The sequence below is a fragment of the Lichenostomus cassidix genome, chromosome 1Ab (assembly GCF_008360975.1).
Source record: "Lichenostomus cassidix isolate B80296 chromosome 1Ab, HeHo_3.0, whole genome shotgun sequence".
Classification (NCBI taxonomy): Eukaryota; Metazoa; Chordata; class Aves; order Passeriformes; family Meliphagidae; genus Lichenostomus; species Lichenostomus cassidix.
In genome coordinates this window covers 3,533,726-3,550,327 of record NC_139481.1, presented here as the reverse complement: position 1 = coordinate 3,550,327, position 16,602 = coordinate 3,533,726, and the positions used below count along the sequence as shown (strand labels likewise).

At 36.2% G+C, this 16,602-nt stretch overlaps 1 protein-coding gene across 6 annotated transcripts in view; it reads right to left on the bottom strand.

The window, feature by feature from the left end:
• Nucleotides 1–413: 413 nt before the first annotated feature.
• FGD4 (FYVE, RhoGEF and PH domain containing 4) overlaps nt 414–16,602 on the bottom strand; it is an 86,089-nt gene continuing 69,900 nt past the window's right edge. For all 6 annotated transcript variants that reach the window (XM_085049485.1, XM_085049486.1, XM_085049490.1 and 3 more), the window contains exons 5-17: nt 15,655–15,744; nt 13,614–13,759; nt 10,737–10,893; nt 9,416–9,554; nt 8,340–8,398; nt 7,210–7,356; nt 6,133–6,305; nt 5,727–5,757; nt 5,476–5,571; nt 4,876–5,001; nt 3,252–3,392; nt 1,711–1,851; nt 414–1,498 (exon numbers count right to left, since the gene is read on the bottom strand). In XM_085049485.1, the coding sequence (XP_084905611.1) occupies nt 1,241–1,498; nt 1,711–1,851; nt 3,252–3,392; nt 4,876–5,001; nt 5,476–5,571; nt 5,727–5,757; nt 6,133–6,305; nt 7,210–7,356; nt 8,340–8,398; nt 9,416–9,554; nt 10,737–10,893; nt 13,614–13,759; nt 15,655–15,744 (1,704 nt within the window). In that variant the 3' untranslated portion in view covers nt 414–1,240. The remainder of the gene's footprint in view (nt 1,499–1,710; nt 1,852–3,251; nt 3,393–4,875; nt 5,002–5,475; nt 5,572–5,726; nt 5,758–6,132; nt 6,306–7,209; nt 7,357–8,339; nt 8,399–9,415; nt 9,555–10,736; nt 10,894–13,613; nt 13,760–15,654; nt 15,745–16,602) is intronic.

Here is a 16,602-nt window from a genome sequence, read left to right as displayed (position 1 = left end):
TTTCAGATTTGCAAGCTCAGATTTCATACGAAATTTTTATAAAGCAGGCTCCACTTTAAAACAATAACCCTCAAAGATTGTTGCCATAAATAAATATTACAACACCTGATCTTCTGCAAAAAATTAAAAAACTGAAGTTCAAAGTGTTCTTTTGCTCCGATAACCATAACAGCAAAAATACACATTTTTTTTTAGAAGGTTACTAGGATCTGTTGCTTTTCTCAAACCACACATTGCATTTGAGCAACAAACTGCTGCACTCTGAAAAGCTAACAGTGATTGGACACTGAAAAAAAAACACAACTGGAACTCATCTGTCCATTGCATGCCACTTACATTACTGCTGATTTTTTGATGCATAAAGATATCAAGATCATCGAGTGTCAGCTATTAAAACAAATCACTGAACAGTATTTTTCAATTTAGGACTGTGTTTAATTTCAAATAGAAAACATGCTTTTTTTGTTTTAAAATAAATTATTCACTAAGAAGGACCCAGTATCATGAAATCAAAGCGATAATCAAGTATTGTACATTTTTAATACTGTACATATATTATATATAGTTTTCTCATCTTTTAGGCATTTCTTTCTAGATTGAAAATTACATTAAGATTGTTTCCTTGATAAACCGAAGCCTTAAAAGCCAATATACCTGTGAAAGCAATTTGCATTACTTTAATTAAAAAGATACAAGTGAATACAACATATGTACAGAACTGTGGAAATCAATATATAAACTACATACATTAAACCAAACTGTCCCTGCATATTTAAATACAGATCTATTTTGGCAATGTGGAGGTATTTCTTTTATCCTGTTGCAAGTCCTAACATGTAAGTAGGAAGTTTCAAATATTTGCATTCTTAGTGAAAGTAGCAAATGCTAACTGAAGAGCAACTGGATTTAAAAAAAAAATAAATTGCATTACAACAAACAAGTAGTACAGTAAAGTTAGTAGGTATTTTTAATAGCATTCACATTTTTTGTTTAAAAAGTCTCTGAAATGGACCTGTACATCACTTTTATTGACAGAACATAAATATAAGAAAAAGATCCCTAAAAAGACCAGAATTTTTTTCCCAAACATAAAGTGCCAAGATGTGTATGGTAGTAAGAAGTTTCTTTTTTTTTTCTTTTCTTTTGTGTTTTTTTCCTTGATTGAACAAAGAAAGGTCAACACAAAGGCCAACCACCATTTCAGCTGAAATCTCCTAAAAACTCCACGTGTTCTCGAGCTTCAGCATTCAGATCTTTTAGCAGATTCAGGCTGCTCCTCTAAACTCACTTGCAGCTCATTCTGACATTCTGGTGTCTCACCTTTGACAGCTAAGTGGATAACTTTCAGCCACTTCTGCTTCAGTTCCTCGTTGTCTGCAGCAAAGCTGTGCACAGATTTGGACTGGGTCAGTTTGAAGCTGTGGGGGAGGTCAGCACTTTTGGGGGTGTCATCCACGGTGTAGCCCAGAAGGGGAATTGTAGCCAGAGCTTTAACATCCTGAGAAGAATAAATTCTTTATTAAAAACAGGAATAAATTCTTTATTAAGAGCCAATCTGCCCATTACCTCTCATTCACTGCCCAGCTTGGTGGATCTTCCCACCATCCCCAAGCTGTTTGACTTCTCTTCCTCAAACACTGATGGCAATAATTGCTAATTATTGCATTAATTGCTAATTAATGCCAAATCTTTTCCGTTTCCCATACATACCTGTGGAGCACCATACATGTAGAGCACCAGGGCTTCCTGCTTGGGGATGACACACCATGCCTTCTGCCAGGGCTTGGACTTCTCCATGTACTGCAGGAAGCTGCAGATGACACTATTGCCAGAGACTTCTGCAGATTCGATCTAGGAGAGAGTGTAGAGCAGGAAAAGGAAGATAAACTTTCCTTCAATAAAGGGTAATAAAGGAAAGAACAGGAAAGAAAGGGATTTATCACCATTTGTATCAAATCTTGTGTCTGCAAAAGAGCTTCAGGAAATAGTCAAGAAGGATCATGAAGGGCTGGATTTATGGAGAGAATATCTATATCTATATCTATATCTATATCTATCTATATCTATATCCTCTATATCTATATCATCTATATCTATATGTATCTATATATCTGTATTTATATCCTCTAGATAATCTATAACTATATCCTCTATATCTACATCATCTATATCTGTATCTATATATCTATATATCTATCTATCTATCTATATATCTATATCCTCTATATCTATGTCTATATCTATATCTGTCAAACACACACAACCACAACACATATTCCCTTAGCATGCTCAGTCTCTTCCTTTTTCCATCAGTAATTTTGGATTATAGACCTCTACATCACTCCAATTTTTATTTTGCCACCACAGCCAGCCTTTCTCTGTATCTGAGCATCTCCATCAACATCTGATTTCCAAAATAACATTGTGTTAGGCACTGAAGTGTCACTAACTGTCCCACATGACAACTTAGCTATTTTGGCAGTCAAAATATTACAACAGAATCAAATTCAAACACATTTCTAAAAATAACATAAGCACACAAGCACTAATTTCTCTCATCCTAGAGAAAACATTAGATTAATTGCTTAAAATCTGTAGACAGAGTAACACGCTATTCAAATTAAATAGCAAACCTGAGATGATCAGAAAACATAAAATGCTTTTGTGTTAAAATTTCCATTGAAAATCTTGACTTTTCAGATGCCAAAATCTGAGAACAACTTGGCAGTTTAAAGGTGCATTTTGCACCTTGATCAAAAGAGTGTTTTACTCCTCAGACTCTGAAGAGCAAAATTCTCCCCCATTCTCTTCTTTTCCATCCCCAGTTCTTTCAGTCTGCTTTTCCAGAATCACTGTAGTTAACAGTGGGGTTTGTTGCTGTGAAAGTTTAAGTGCAGAAGAAGAAAACTGGAAATTTCTAAGGAAAGGTAATATTTTGTCATAGGAGCTGATGTAACTGAAGGAAGCAAACAAGCTCTAAGATCCATAATTCCCTTAAATTTTTTTTTAAAAAAAGTTGCAAGAAACAAAGCAGTTTCTCAAAGGTGAATGCTGGAAACCAAAATCTATGGAATGGGATGAAAATGATCCACATACATTTTATTTCTCAAAGAGGAAATAAACCCTGCAAGAACACAACCATTTTTCACCTAGTGATGAGCCAAAATGATTGCATATATATCTATATACATATATATATATACATATATATATATATATATATATATATGTGTAATTCTTGAATTCCATACCTCCAAGATGCCCTTCCTCTTCTTTTCTTCGCTGTCTGTACAGCCAATTATGACATGATAGCAGTCCTTGCAGACTTTGTTCAGTTTATTGCCATCGTATTCCAGGTGTGCTTTGTAGTCAGAACATTTCCAGCAAACCACCTGAGAAACAAAAAGAGGTAAAAAAAATGTGTAAAATTTAATTATTTATACAAATGTATTAAAATATAATAAACACCCTTCATATGACAACTGCACAACCAGTAATTCACAGCTTCTGAAAAAAATCTCTAGTGCCCTGCAAAGCACAAAATCAGCGTTGTGAATGTAGCAAACCTTTGGAACAGGTAAAAACAGGAGAAAGAAATCTCAAGGACGCTGTACCACAGATATTAAACCTGAGCTCGTGCTACCATCTGCTGGAGACAGGCAGAGCTGCTGGGTGGCAAGAGAAAAAGCAGAGTAGGTTTGCTCTTCCCTTGTTAACCTCTGAAAACTCTCTGAAAAGTCATACTACCACTGTCTGATGGTTGTTTTCAAGCTGGAGATGTTCCATCCTACAGGAAAAGCAGCAGCAGTTCTCTCTCCCCATCCTCACATTCCCTCCTGCCCCCATCTCTGCACGTGTTCACACAGTTACACATTCAAATACACAAAATAATGCTGGATTATGCCAGCTTAACATCCTCTTGAAACTCCTCACATCAGTGGGGTCACTCAAAATAGCAATATACTGTGTGCACGGCCTTGGGACATTTTACACAATGAGCACTGCTCCTCATTCCTTCCAAGCTGACCATGCCAACCAAGGCAGGCAGAGAGTCCTTGATGCCTTTAAAATCCATTCCTAAATTCACAGAACCAATCAGCCACTATCTCTCTGATTTTGAGCTGCTTCTTCCAGCTAGAAGCAGAACAGCAAACTCCACAGCAGAACAGAGAAGCTGTGGATGTCCCTGGAGCCCTGGGAGTGTCCAAGGCCAGGCTGGATGTCACTCTGAGAAACCTTACCCAGTGCAAGGTGACCCTGCCCATGGCCATCAGGCCATCTTTGGGACTGGATGATGTTTCAGATCCCTTCAACCCAAGCCTTTCTGTCATTCCATGACAACAAGGAGCCACGAGAAGCCAGGCAGGTGTTGGAGAAACATTCCCACCCTGCTGAGCAGCTACAGGTGATGCTGGATGATTTTTACCTTTTTTCTTTTCTATATTTGTAACCTTGCCAGCACTTTTCCCTACCCTTTCCCCAGCTAGAAAGACCAAAGCCATTGCAGAGCTCCAAGCCCTGAGGGCAAAGGCTCCTCTCCTGTCTTGGTTCTTCCTGGGAACAAAGGTCTTCAAGATACATTTTCATCAACAAGTATAACATTATACCAAGGGTAAAAAGCTCCAGAAAAAGGGCTTGACCTGGGGGGAATTGCATCACCTCTTGTCCTCCTAATTAATGCTTTTTCTCAATGATGCTAATTTCCTTAAACCTATCAAACTCTCTTCACCCCTGTGGGGGTTGAGATTTGTGGATATTCTTCCCTAACTTCCCCTGGAGCTCCAATAAACATCCACTTTTCTATTATCTCCAATAACAAAACGATCCCAAATTTCATTTCCAGGCTGCCAGAGGCAGCCCAGGCTGTGCACTCACATGGCCACACGCCCTGCAGTGGTGTCTCCTCCTCGTCAGGGCATTGAAGGGCTCCTTGCACTTCATGCACATGGTGACCTCGTTGTCCCTGATCCACCTCGGCGCTCTCTTCCCAAGCTCAGCGTTCTGAAGGGCAGCAGGAGGATAAAAGAATTAAAAAAAACAATTTAAAAAGAAAAAAGAACTAATAAAAAGTCGCCCAGTGCTTGAAATAGGGAAAATAATTATTCTCTTCCTCTGGAAAGGAAATGACTAAACATAGCTCGAGATGCATTTTGAAATGGATAAAAGGAATGACAAAGAACCCAGTGAAAAATCATGATGCATCACTGAAAGGGTGCTCTGTTACATTTTCCAAAAAAAGAAAGAGGCTTGTTTGTAAGATTTGGCATTATGAAGAAAAACAATTACCAACAAGATGACTACTTTGTAATGATTCTGCTATAAAAATGGTGAGCTTGAAAAAAAACTTTCTGCCAAACTTTTTCCACTTATTGAAGAACACAATGGGCTCTTCAATCAGTTCTTCAAACTTTTTCCACTTCTTGAAGAGCACAATGGGTATTAAGAAGGAATTATAAAGGAATAGCAGCAACTTACAGAGACTTCAACAGGCATATCTTCATATTCTTTAGCAATAGCATTTCTGAAAGTTTCATTCCTCTGCTGAAAAGCTTCAATAGTACTCTGAAGTGCCTGAGGAAACAGCAGAGAAATCCCTCAGACAGGATAAATTTAAAATAGACTCTGCATTCTGACCAGTTATTGATCAGAGAGAAAACAGGAATATTACTTTTCTGATCTCTTCAGTGGAAAAGTGTTTAGCAAATAAAGAATGTAGATGGATTTACCTTTATCCATTCTTCTTTATCCTGTTCAGAACTAAAAAGAAACATTTGACACATTAGTGTGAAGCTATTTCAGGAAACATTATCTCCCTATCAACAACTTCTTGAAAAGCCAAGTAATTCTGCAGTCATTCTCAAGAATTTAAACAATAGTCATTGTTACTAACTGTCCAACTTAGAAAAAGAAATCAAGCAGAGAAGAAGACAAAATCTTGGGCATTTCTGCAAGGTTAGGCTATGCATCTTCTACTCAGAATGACTTTTGGACTCACAATTTTTATTTTTTTAGCAGCCTAGGCTCTTTTCAAAACACCAATATTACAATGAAACCCACTGCATCTTTCCACAAATCTATCAATCCACTCTGCAGATATTTAATTTTAAGAAAGTGGCTAAATAAACTGCTCACCTGGCCTGCAACTCCAGTGTCCTCTCCTTTCCAGACACCTGGAAAGTGTGGGGATATTCCTCGTTGTGAGTCTCTATGATCTTCATGCCATCGATGCCAACTCTGGTCCTCACGGAGAACTTGGATCCTACCAGGCTGAATTTGGGGACGCAGTAGAGCAACATATTGTTAAACTGGGGGGAAAAATAAACACGTGGTGTTGTACTAAGAAAAACGCAGATAAAACCACATTTTGTTCGCTGAGAGATGTACCAAATCACAGAGCTAGGCTTGGTGGGGGAGGGATTGAGTTCTGCCCTGAGAAGTTGGGAAATGAGAAGACAAAAGGTGTGTGATGCAAGATAACTTCTCTTTCTTATTTCTCCAGAAATAAGATTAAAGGGCAGCTGCAGTGAATACAAAAATAACTGTTCTGTATGTGCATTTGTTATCAAGCTATACTCAGACCAAATATTCTACACCAATATAAAGCTTTTCTAACAAAACTCACATTTTTAGCCCTCAAATCTGCAAAAACCTGCTGTAAACTGCAGAATAAAGACTTTTCCCTTCAGTGTATATATTTCTATCCTCTACCAAAATAATCTGGTTTTGTACAAGTTGTAATTAATAGCAATTGAAAATATAATTTTTCTTTTCTCCAAGACAGAAGAACATTTCTTGAAGTTTTTATTCCCTGAAACCTTCCATATCACAGGGGAAAAAATAATATGTGAGCAGGACAGAGATATATTCCTTCATAAAAGATTAGAACTTTAAACAATATTTAAATGTCTAAAGGCCCAGCCTGGAATCCCATTTATTAAACCAGCTATAAAGCGCTTAATTGTCTCCCATTTTTTTCCCCTCTCATTTTGCTCAAAAATCAATTCTTCAAAAGAAAAACTCACTTCAGTTAAACCCTATTTCCCAGAACTCCTGACTGGAGTATTTCCCAGTCTGTACCACAGCACAGGCAACGTGTGAGACTTTCACCTCACTGGGACTTCAACACAAAACTCATCAGGACAAAAATCCTCAGCTTTGATATTTCATTTTAACGAGAATTTCAAAGTTCTCCTCCTGAGCAGAACCTACCAGGAAGAGGTATCGCTCCTGAGCAGAGGTGTTGCGAGCAGCCAGTTTGAGGATTTGTCCTTCCTTGATCAGCTCGTTGGAAGGGTTCACGATGTCCTCCTCCTCCCCCAGCATCTCGTAGATCTCCAACAGCTTCTTGAGATTCTCCTTCACAGGGAAAATAGGGTGATGAGAGTTATTGATTGAAAGCACCGATGGTTATGCAGTTTAAATTCATTTATGGGGACTTGCATAAATCTGGGGACTCTTAGCTTTGAAAAATGTATTTATGGTCAGTGATTAACTTAGTTGATAAAGAAAGAAATACTTTTATAAGTGTTATCTTTATTTATTTACTTATTTATTTTGTTATTGCTAATTTTTCTAATGCAGTTATATATACAGCCTGCATTATTTCTTGCCCAAAACTTCTCACATTTTGACTGCATTTCCATCAGCCCAGCCCAGCAGAGGAACAGTAAATACTCTTTACAAACATTATCTTGCACTGACAGAAACAGGTGAAAGACTTTAAGCATCTTTAGATTCTCCTTTACAGTGAAAATAGAGTGATAAGACTTGTTAATTGAAAGCACTGATGGTTATGCAGTTTAAATTAAATTATGGGGACTTGAATAAATCTGGGGACTGTTAGCTTTGAAAAACATATTTATGGCCAGTGATTAACTGAGTTGATAAAGAAAGAAATACTTTTGGAAATGTTATATCCTTGGTAATTTTTATAATGTAGTTATATATACAGTCTGCATTATTTCTTGCCCAAAACTTCTCACATTTTGATTGCATTTCCATCATCCCAGCCCAGCCTGGCAGAGGAACAGTAACTGCTCTTTACAAACTTTATCCTGCACTGCCAGAAACAGATGAAAGATTTTAAGAGTTCAGTGATTTATTTGTGATTTGAGCAGGAGAGGAACTCAGTCTGTCCCATTTTCCACTTGGGAGAATTGGGTGCAGAGACAGATTTATTTATCATTTCCAGGAGCTGTATGAACACATTAAGTAGGAACAACCACTTTGACCCAAGAAACCAATTCTGGCCATTTTAGGGAAAATTTGCAATTCACTCTCCTAGCTTCATCAAATACTGAAATATATTGAAAAGTGATCAGAAAAAAAGGATAATTTACCATCTTTCTTATTGCACTATTCGAGTGACTTGCTGCAGTGGATATAATTTCCAGGGATTCTAGATGGAAGAAAAAGAAAAGAAGTTAACCCAAAAAATTGCATTTTTACATAATTATATATATTACATAGGGAGGAAAAAAAGGGAAGTAATTGTACAAAAAAGTCATTTTTATGTAAATTACATAGTACAATAAGTTTTTTCAGTTAGCAATAAAAAGTAAACAAGGTAAAGTGAAAAGCATAAAAAAATCAGCTACCAAATAGTAATTATAATCTGGAAAGATCACAAGAGAATTATTGCAGATTACTGTGGCACTTCAGCATTTAAAATCACATTTTTCTGGGACAAGAACAGTCACAGTTCTCTCCCTTCTTTTCTCAAAGTAGTTCAGAAAGTCAAACTATTTTTTTCAGTTGAAGCAGCTCATTTTACAAGCATTACTGTAATGGTGCTAAAAAATAATTATTTAAAAGAATCACCTAGTGATTTTGAACAATCCACACAAATATCTTGAACAATCCACACAAATATTTATTTGTGTAAATACAGAGAGGAGGAAATTTAAAAGTGCTCTGTGCTCTGTTCCCTGCAGAAGCTTAAAAATACGAGTCTAACCTCACTTTTGTACAAATAACAGTCACACATTGCAAATGTGTGTAAAGCAAACCAAAATGCCAACAAAACACAAAATAAAAAAAAGAAAAGGAAAGCCACCACAAGCCCTGATCATCTTCAAAGCAAACAAATCAAAGCCTGTGCAATATTCCAAAACTAAAGCAAAACTTCTGTTTATTAAAACTTATTAAAATCCAGTATTCTCCAGGAGATTACTAAAGGCTTTATGTTTTTTTTACATGAACTTAAATTCAGACATATTTTTTTCCCAAGAATCCTATCATTCCACTGAAGAAATTCTAACATTTTCTTTTCCCATGAGTAATCCCTCACTCGATCTTTCCCGAAAATACCTTTAATTTAATCTTAAATAAATTCAAGATTTATTTCTCTTCAATTTCCAGCATCCCCTCACTCATATCTCATCCCAAACTCCTTGAACGGCCTGCAGATATTTACTTTCAGCATCTTTCCAGTCCAGGGAATCCTGGGGCAGTTTCCTCAGGTAATCCTTCAGCAGCATCTCGTAGCGTGGGATGCGCTGCACTGGCTCCAGCATGTGGTGCTGCAAGGTCAGATTCCCACACACCTTCTCCTTCTGGAAAATGGGAAATACATGTCCATGAAGCTGGCAAAAATGTCGTTATGATGTTGTAAAATAAAAGTTATGGTTGATGGAATATAATGTATTTTGAGACATGCATTATAGACCTTCTGGAAGAAAATAGAAGTCTTTTACCCAACCAAATAATTAGGAAATATTCCCCAAAAAACACAGTCAAAACTTTTCTAAGTATCTGCCACTAAGTATCAAATTAATAAATAAAAGTCTCATAAAAAAAAAACTCTCAAACTCAAGTGTATTTTAAATTATGTTTGTAATAACACAGAAAAGATAAGTACTTCTGAATTAAGCACAATTCATGACCCCATATAAGAAACAATCACTTAAATGGGCTACAGTATATTTATAGCATATTTTACAGTATATTTTTTACAGTAAATAGTATATATTTACAGTGTATTTTATATATCTGAGGAGGGAATGCTTTCTGAGTTTCATTTCCAATGCCAACTGCCTCAGCACTGCCCCTCCCTCATGTTTTAATATATATATTCATCTCCATAATCTTAGATGCAGGGGAAAAAAAAATCACATTTAAACACACATTGTTTTCTTCCCTGCCTTAAAACCACCAACCCTGCTGAGCAGTAAAACTTAAATAGAAATACTTTATCCCAATTCCCAGAGACACCCCCAGGGAGCACCAGAGGGTGTGGGATGAGCCTTTGGGAAGCTCTGGCATCCCTGCGCTCGGAATTTTCTGTTCTCAGCACTCCTGGCAGCAAACACAATATTTAAGGATGCAGTGCAGGGAATTTGGAGTTGCACTGCTCTGTCACTTCGTGCTAAAATGGTATTTAATTCTGGTATTTAAAATAAAATGCTGGGGGGTTTTTTGTTTGTTAGGTTCTGTTTGATTTTTTTTTTTTTTTTAAGTGTTCAGTTCTTTCAGCCTTTATAATTTGCTCCTCTATTTTGCTGGAGAAAAATCCAGATTTTTGTGGGTGGATCGTTCACATATGCAGGAAGGAGAAGGAAAAAAACAACAACTCTAAGGGATTTGGTATTTAATTTTCTCTCTAATCCTTTTTTCACTCAAAAAAACTCTGTATTTTTATCTATCACTGAAGGATCTACACTATTCTCCCCATTCCCTGAATGTCCTGAATGATGAATTTGAATTTCTCAAGGATCTACTTTATTTTCCCCCATTACCTGAATGTCCTGAATGATGAATTTGAACTGGGGAGATCTCTCAGTCCACGTTTTCACCAGCTCCATGGCATTATCAAAGTTCTTCACATACTCCCCGTACATCTTGAGGAAAGGAGCCAATTTCTGCAGAATATCTCCAATTCTAGGGGTGATATTCCTGCAAAGGAAGAGGGTGGAATCTCAGAGCAAACAGGGAAGAAAGAAAAGTCACAGGAGGTTAGGAAAGGTTTCGAGTTGTCTGATGGAGAATCCTTCTGCTTGGGAGAGCCTCAGGTGGAATTCCAAAAAAAATCACTAATCTGAATTCACATTATCCATTCAATTGATGATGTGTGAGCATTAAAGGTCATGCAGGGGATTAAAATGAGAAAAGCTAGAAATTGAAGAGTTGAAAGGTTTTATTTACAAAGCATGGCCTAATTTATTTTATCTGCAGTTCCTTAAAACTACATGATCTTCTTTGATGATAATTTAACTTTTAAGATGTCTAACCTGTGGTTTGGTTTGGGACTAAACCCATACTTCCCCTCTATGCCTTATAGAAACAGATGTATTTATAATTTTTAAAAAATATTCAGCTCCAGCTGTTGCCCAACTCATTCCAAATACAACCACCAGATAATTTCATTTTCACTCGATAAGCTCAGATTCACACTGCCTTTTCTTCCAAGAAAGAACAATTCACTTTTGATCTCTCCCAGTTGCAAATTCTGTATTTTTACTCAAAGTTTTCAAACCCTAGGAAAGCTCTAGGGAAACTAGAGCTCTAGGAAACAACTCTAGGAAAGCTCAGAAATTTCATTTCAGAGTTTTACAGAACTTTACAGAAATTTTCATCCAGCTATTTTTGCTGGAAGATAAAGAATAATAGAAGCACATAAACCTACCCATGGAATATACTTAATTTCTTGTCTCTAATGAGAGGAACTGCTGTGAAAAAACTATGTGTGGCAGAAGCTGTTTGTGCCAGACTGTTTCAGAGACCAGTGATGGGGGTGAGAAAATTAATCCCATAAATAATAAATAATTTCGTATTTCATGAAATTATATAAATATTATTTCTATTTGTATAAATATTATTTCTATTTATATAAATATTTCTATTATATTACTTATATAAATATTATTTATATTACATACATAATTTCATATCTCATGAACATTAAGAAATATTCTTATTTCTTTCATAGAAATATTTATTCCATATTTCACGAATATGAAGAAATACTCTTATTTCTCCATGATCAGAACGAGCTGCCTTTTTCCTAACTCCTCCCAAAAGCACAACGTTTCAAGGACATTTAAACAGAATGTCTCAGGTGCAGCACGAAGGTTGTTTTCAAGCAGTGTGGAAAAAGATAACATCCTTGTGATGCAATTTATCAGCTCTGCGCCAGTCAGAGCTTATCTGCAAAAGCACTTTTCAACCTTTGGAGATATATAATTACAAACACAATGGCAGAGAGCAATTGAGCATTTTGCAAATATGGAAGGGAAGACAACCCAATCTTCTGTGCTCCATAAGTGTCTAGAGCAGAATTTTAAGATTACACTCTGAATTTAATTTCAGATTCTACAGCACTGACATAATGCAATTTTTGAACTGGTTTTGAACACCTAAATTCCATTTCTCTATTGTAATCCAGGCATTCCCATTTCCCATCAGGTTTTTTCTGCTGATTAAAAGAAACAGGTAGGTTTACCTAACACAGATCATTTTGCAGGGAAAACAAGGTGTAAGTTTTCCTCTGTTCCACAAAGCTTACGTTTTCTTGACTTTCTCATCCTGTAGATTACACAGAGGCACCATGTGTTTGTGCATGGTAACTGTTCCATATTCTATTTTAAATAATCACCATTTTTAAGGGGAATTATCTTACAGAGCCAGGAGACATATAGCTGCTGTCTAAAGCACTGAGATGTTCATGTATGGCACAAAAAAAGCATTTTTCCCTCATTTACAGTGTGTTTTTTGACAATAAGGATAATAAAGGAGTTATATGAAAGTGGATCTGGTAATCATACGGGGAGAAACATTTGAATTCCTCATAACAGAATCCAGATAACAGATGTATTTGTAATTAAAATTATAAATACAGGAGACAAACAGGTGCTGACTGAAAACACTGGATGAAACTGCATTTGTAGTTTCTTTCCAAATGAGTTCATCCTTTTTCCCCAAAGAAAATAGGGGAGCAGCAATATTTTGAGACCTTTTTTTTTTCTTTCAATATTTTTTCAGACCTTTTTATTTCTTTCAGAAAAACACACCAAGGCAGGATAAAGATACTACAACCCATGATTATTGTATATTTACACCTCTGCTGTCCTGCTGGCTCCAAATAGAGGTCAAGAAAAGCTGGGGGGGGAAATAACCCTAAAATATGGGACATTTTAGGAATGACATGGAATTTAATTTCAAACAGAAACTCAAAACATTGCAAAGAAAGACTCTACTTCACCTTATTACAGAAATCAGTGACTACAAATGTTATTTCAACATTAGCATGAATCAGATATATCAGATTATTTATTATTATTTAATTATTAATTATTTACCTCAACTGCATATTCAGCCCAATGAATTCACCAGGTAGCACATATTGGAGCCTGAACCCCTAATTTAGCAAGGCACTTGATCATGAGCAATCCCACTGGCTTCAGTGAGATTAATTTTGTCCTTTATTGGGAGAGAATGATGCAAGTCCTGTGCTGAGTCAGATCCTGAGCAAGAGTGGAGAGCAGATGTTCTTCACTCCCAGCACCTCCTGGACCTGCAGAGCTCAACTGGGAAGGTATTTTCCCTACCTCAACCCTGCAGGAAAATTCCTACAGACACAATTTTAGGATTATATTAACCAGTGGAGTTCCTCTTACCATTCTTGCATTCTTTTCTCGAGTTCTGGAAGCAAGAATTTACTGTGGAAAGCGTTTATGGAGGAAATGTTGGAGAAGATTTTGTTGATCACTTCAGGTGGAAAGGAACCTCTGTTGGCTTCCTCCAGGAGTCTGGAGTAGAACACCTGAAATGCAGACAAAAGAGCCCCAAACTTGTCAGTTTATTATATTGAATTAGTGGAAGAGCAGCTCTTCAGCTGAGGCAAGATAATTATTTCAAAAATACAGATAACTGGTGATGAATTGATTGTTTTTTCCTCACTAGAAGTGAAAAGCTTCTCCTCCCCTCACACTCCACATTTTTTCTGGTAATAAGGACATCCCTGCAGGCAGGGCTGGGAGAAGGAGAGCCAAACTGAAGCAGAGGAACCTTGGATCAGCTCCAGCATCTCAGCTTCCCCAGACTTCATTTGTATTTTCCACTCTTCTGCTCTCTGCAATTAGCATGATGGTGATCACCACCAGCCCCAGCACAGCATCCTCTTATCCTTTTGGAATCAAAAAGCTGGAGTGATGCCCACTCACCATTTAAAGCACTAAAGTTCTGACTAGACTCTCGTCTCTTTTAAAAATCAATATATTCTTTATATGTATAAATATATTTTTAATATATGTTTACAAATCAATATATTCTATATATATATATAAATATATTTTTTAAATCTATTTTTAAAAAAAATATATTTTTATATTTTTTGGCTCTCCTTGGCTAGGTGCAGCTACCAAATATTCATCTCTTCATGTGCACACCATGAGAATTATTGTCCTCTCTGCATCTCCCCAAAAAGGGTTTCACAAGGGCTGGGTGAGGATTTGCAAAAGGAGAAAAAAGTCTGAAAACAGGAACTTTGCTCACCCCAGCTGAGCCAGAAGTGTCATAAAAGGCACAAAGCCATAAACTGTCACACATGCCTTAAAACATGTCCAGTTTGCTGCACTGCCAGCAGGACTGTTGGGTGACTTTGAAGGCCATAAATATTACACAAGTTTTTCACCAAGTTTAGAAATCAACAGTTCCTTCCCAGCCTTCTGCTTCCCTCTCCTTAGCAGCAGTTGAGCAGCTGTGCTTGAAACTCGTTTTTCAGAATTCCCTCCAGTTAATATTTGGAAAGCAGACTATTTAGCAGTAATGCACTTATGAAGACATCAAGGAAAATAATAATTGCACATTACCCATCAGAAAAATCTATGAAAGAAGTAAACATCTTTTTTTTTATTATCCTTTTTAAACTTCTCTAAATCAAAGTTTGATTTTCCTGCAATACTTTGGCTTTTAAAAGTCACCAGATATCCATCCCAATGTGGTCTGCTGGGTAAATCCACTTTTCATGAGGAAAATTACTGAGATCCCCAAGCAGCCTGAAAAATTATTGTATCAGCTGAGAACTTTTAATTTTTCCTCGACTGTTTGCACAAAACTTCTGCTCTGGGACCTGAGAAATTTAAACAGTGAAATCTGAGGAAAAAATGCTCTTGCTTATAGTGACATCTACCCACTTTGCATTAATAACCACAAAATTCTAACACTTATTAAAAATGCAGCACTCTCCAAAGAGAAGCACAGGCACAGCCATGTGGCAACAGGAAATAACTGACTGGAAAATCAGCAAAATGTGAAAAACGCACCAAAATATTATGGTTATAATTATAATTTACATTAAAATAGAATTTAAAATATAACTAAAATATAATTTATACATTTATAATGTATTAATATTATTAATAACATAATATAAAATATTGTATAATATATAATATATAATAATATAATGTAATATAATATATATTATATACGTATATATAAAATAATAATATATATACATATATTATATATAATAATATATATACACATATATAATATAATATAATATAATATAATATAATATAATATAAAATAATATAAAGTATTATTTATAATTCATTTATAAATTATATTTACATCCACACTTATGCACGGCCATTTGAGTGAATTCAAGGCAACCCAAGAAAAGCAAATTTAAGGAAAATTAAAGGCAAATACCCCATCCAGGAGGTCAAGTCTGCTCACATAGGCTTTTTCTGTTTGCAGAAGTTCGTTGGCAATTTTGTGACGTTTCTGCTCATCTGTCTCCTGGGGGAAAAGAAGAGCAGCTCTTAGGATGCTGAAGAAAACATGATTTTATAATAATTAAAATATTTTTGAAAAGCCTTATGACTACCTTATAGCCCAAAAAGCAACTGAAATACAATTTTAACATTTAGCAATGAACACCAACGTTGAAAAATTCATCATTTCCAACAGTTTAATCAACACACACCAAAGTTAAAGAGCAAAGAGGATGTTAAAAAACCAGTCAAACCGCAGAGCAGAATTCACAGCCTAAAAGATTGACTATTTTCCAGTTTTTATCAGGATTTTTGCCAAAACACCAACTCCCTAACTCACAGCTCAGCTCCCATGGTGGTGATGGAGCTGCACTGACCTTTGGGAGCTGCAAAAAAACTGATTTGCAGAGCAAGAGGGAACAGATGGGAGCAGTCAGTGCTCATCCCCACCCCACTGCAGGAGCTGGTTGAAAATTGGAAATTGTTGAAAAATGTGGTACAAAGTGTTTTATGTTCACTGATACACTCATGGCTGAATAATCCTTGGCTGCAATTAGAGAGCTCCTTCATTAAGTGGGTTTTGGTTTTGCATTTTAAGGGAAGTTTTCATTTTAAAGTCTTTAATTCTGCGGAATAAATTTCTGATTCTTCTGCTGAACAGAAAATTAAGACTTAAAAATTCACTCAATTCAACAAAAAACTTAAAAATTCACTCCATTTTTCAATGTTAAACGGAATATGTTAGAATATATAATTACAAGCTGCTGGGCAAAATTACTCCAAAAAAAAACCAAAAAAACAATGAAAGGACAGCTTTCTAGGAAATCAAAACATTAGGGAAATAAATGCCTCAGGCTGGCAAGTGTCAGGTTCAACAAAGTGA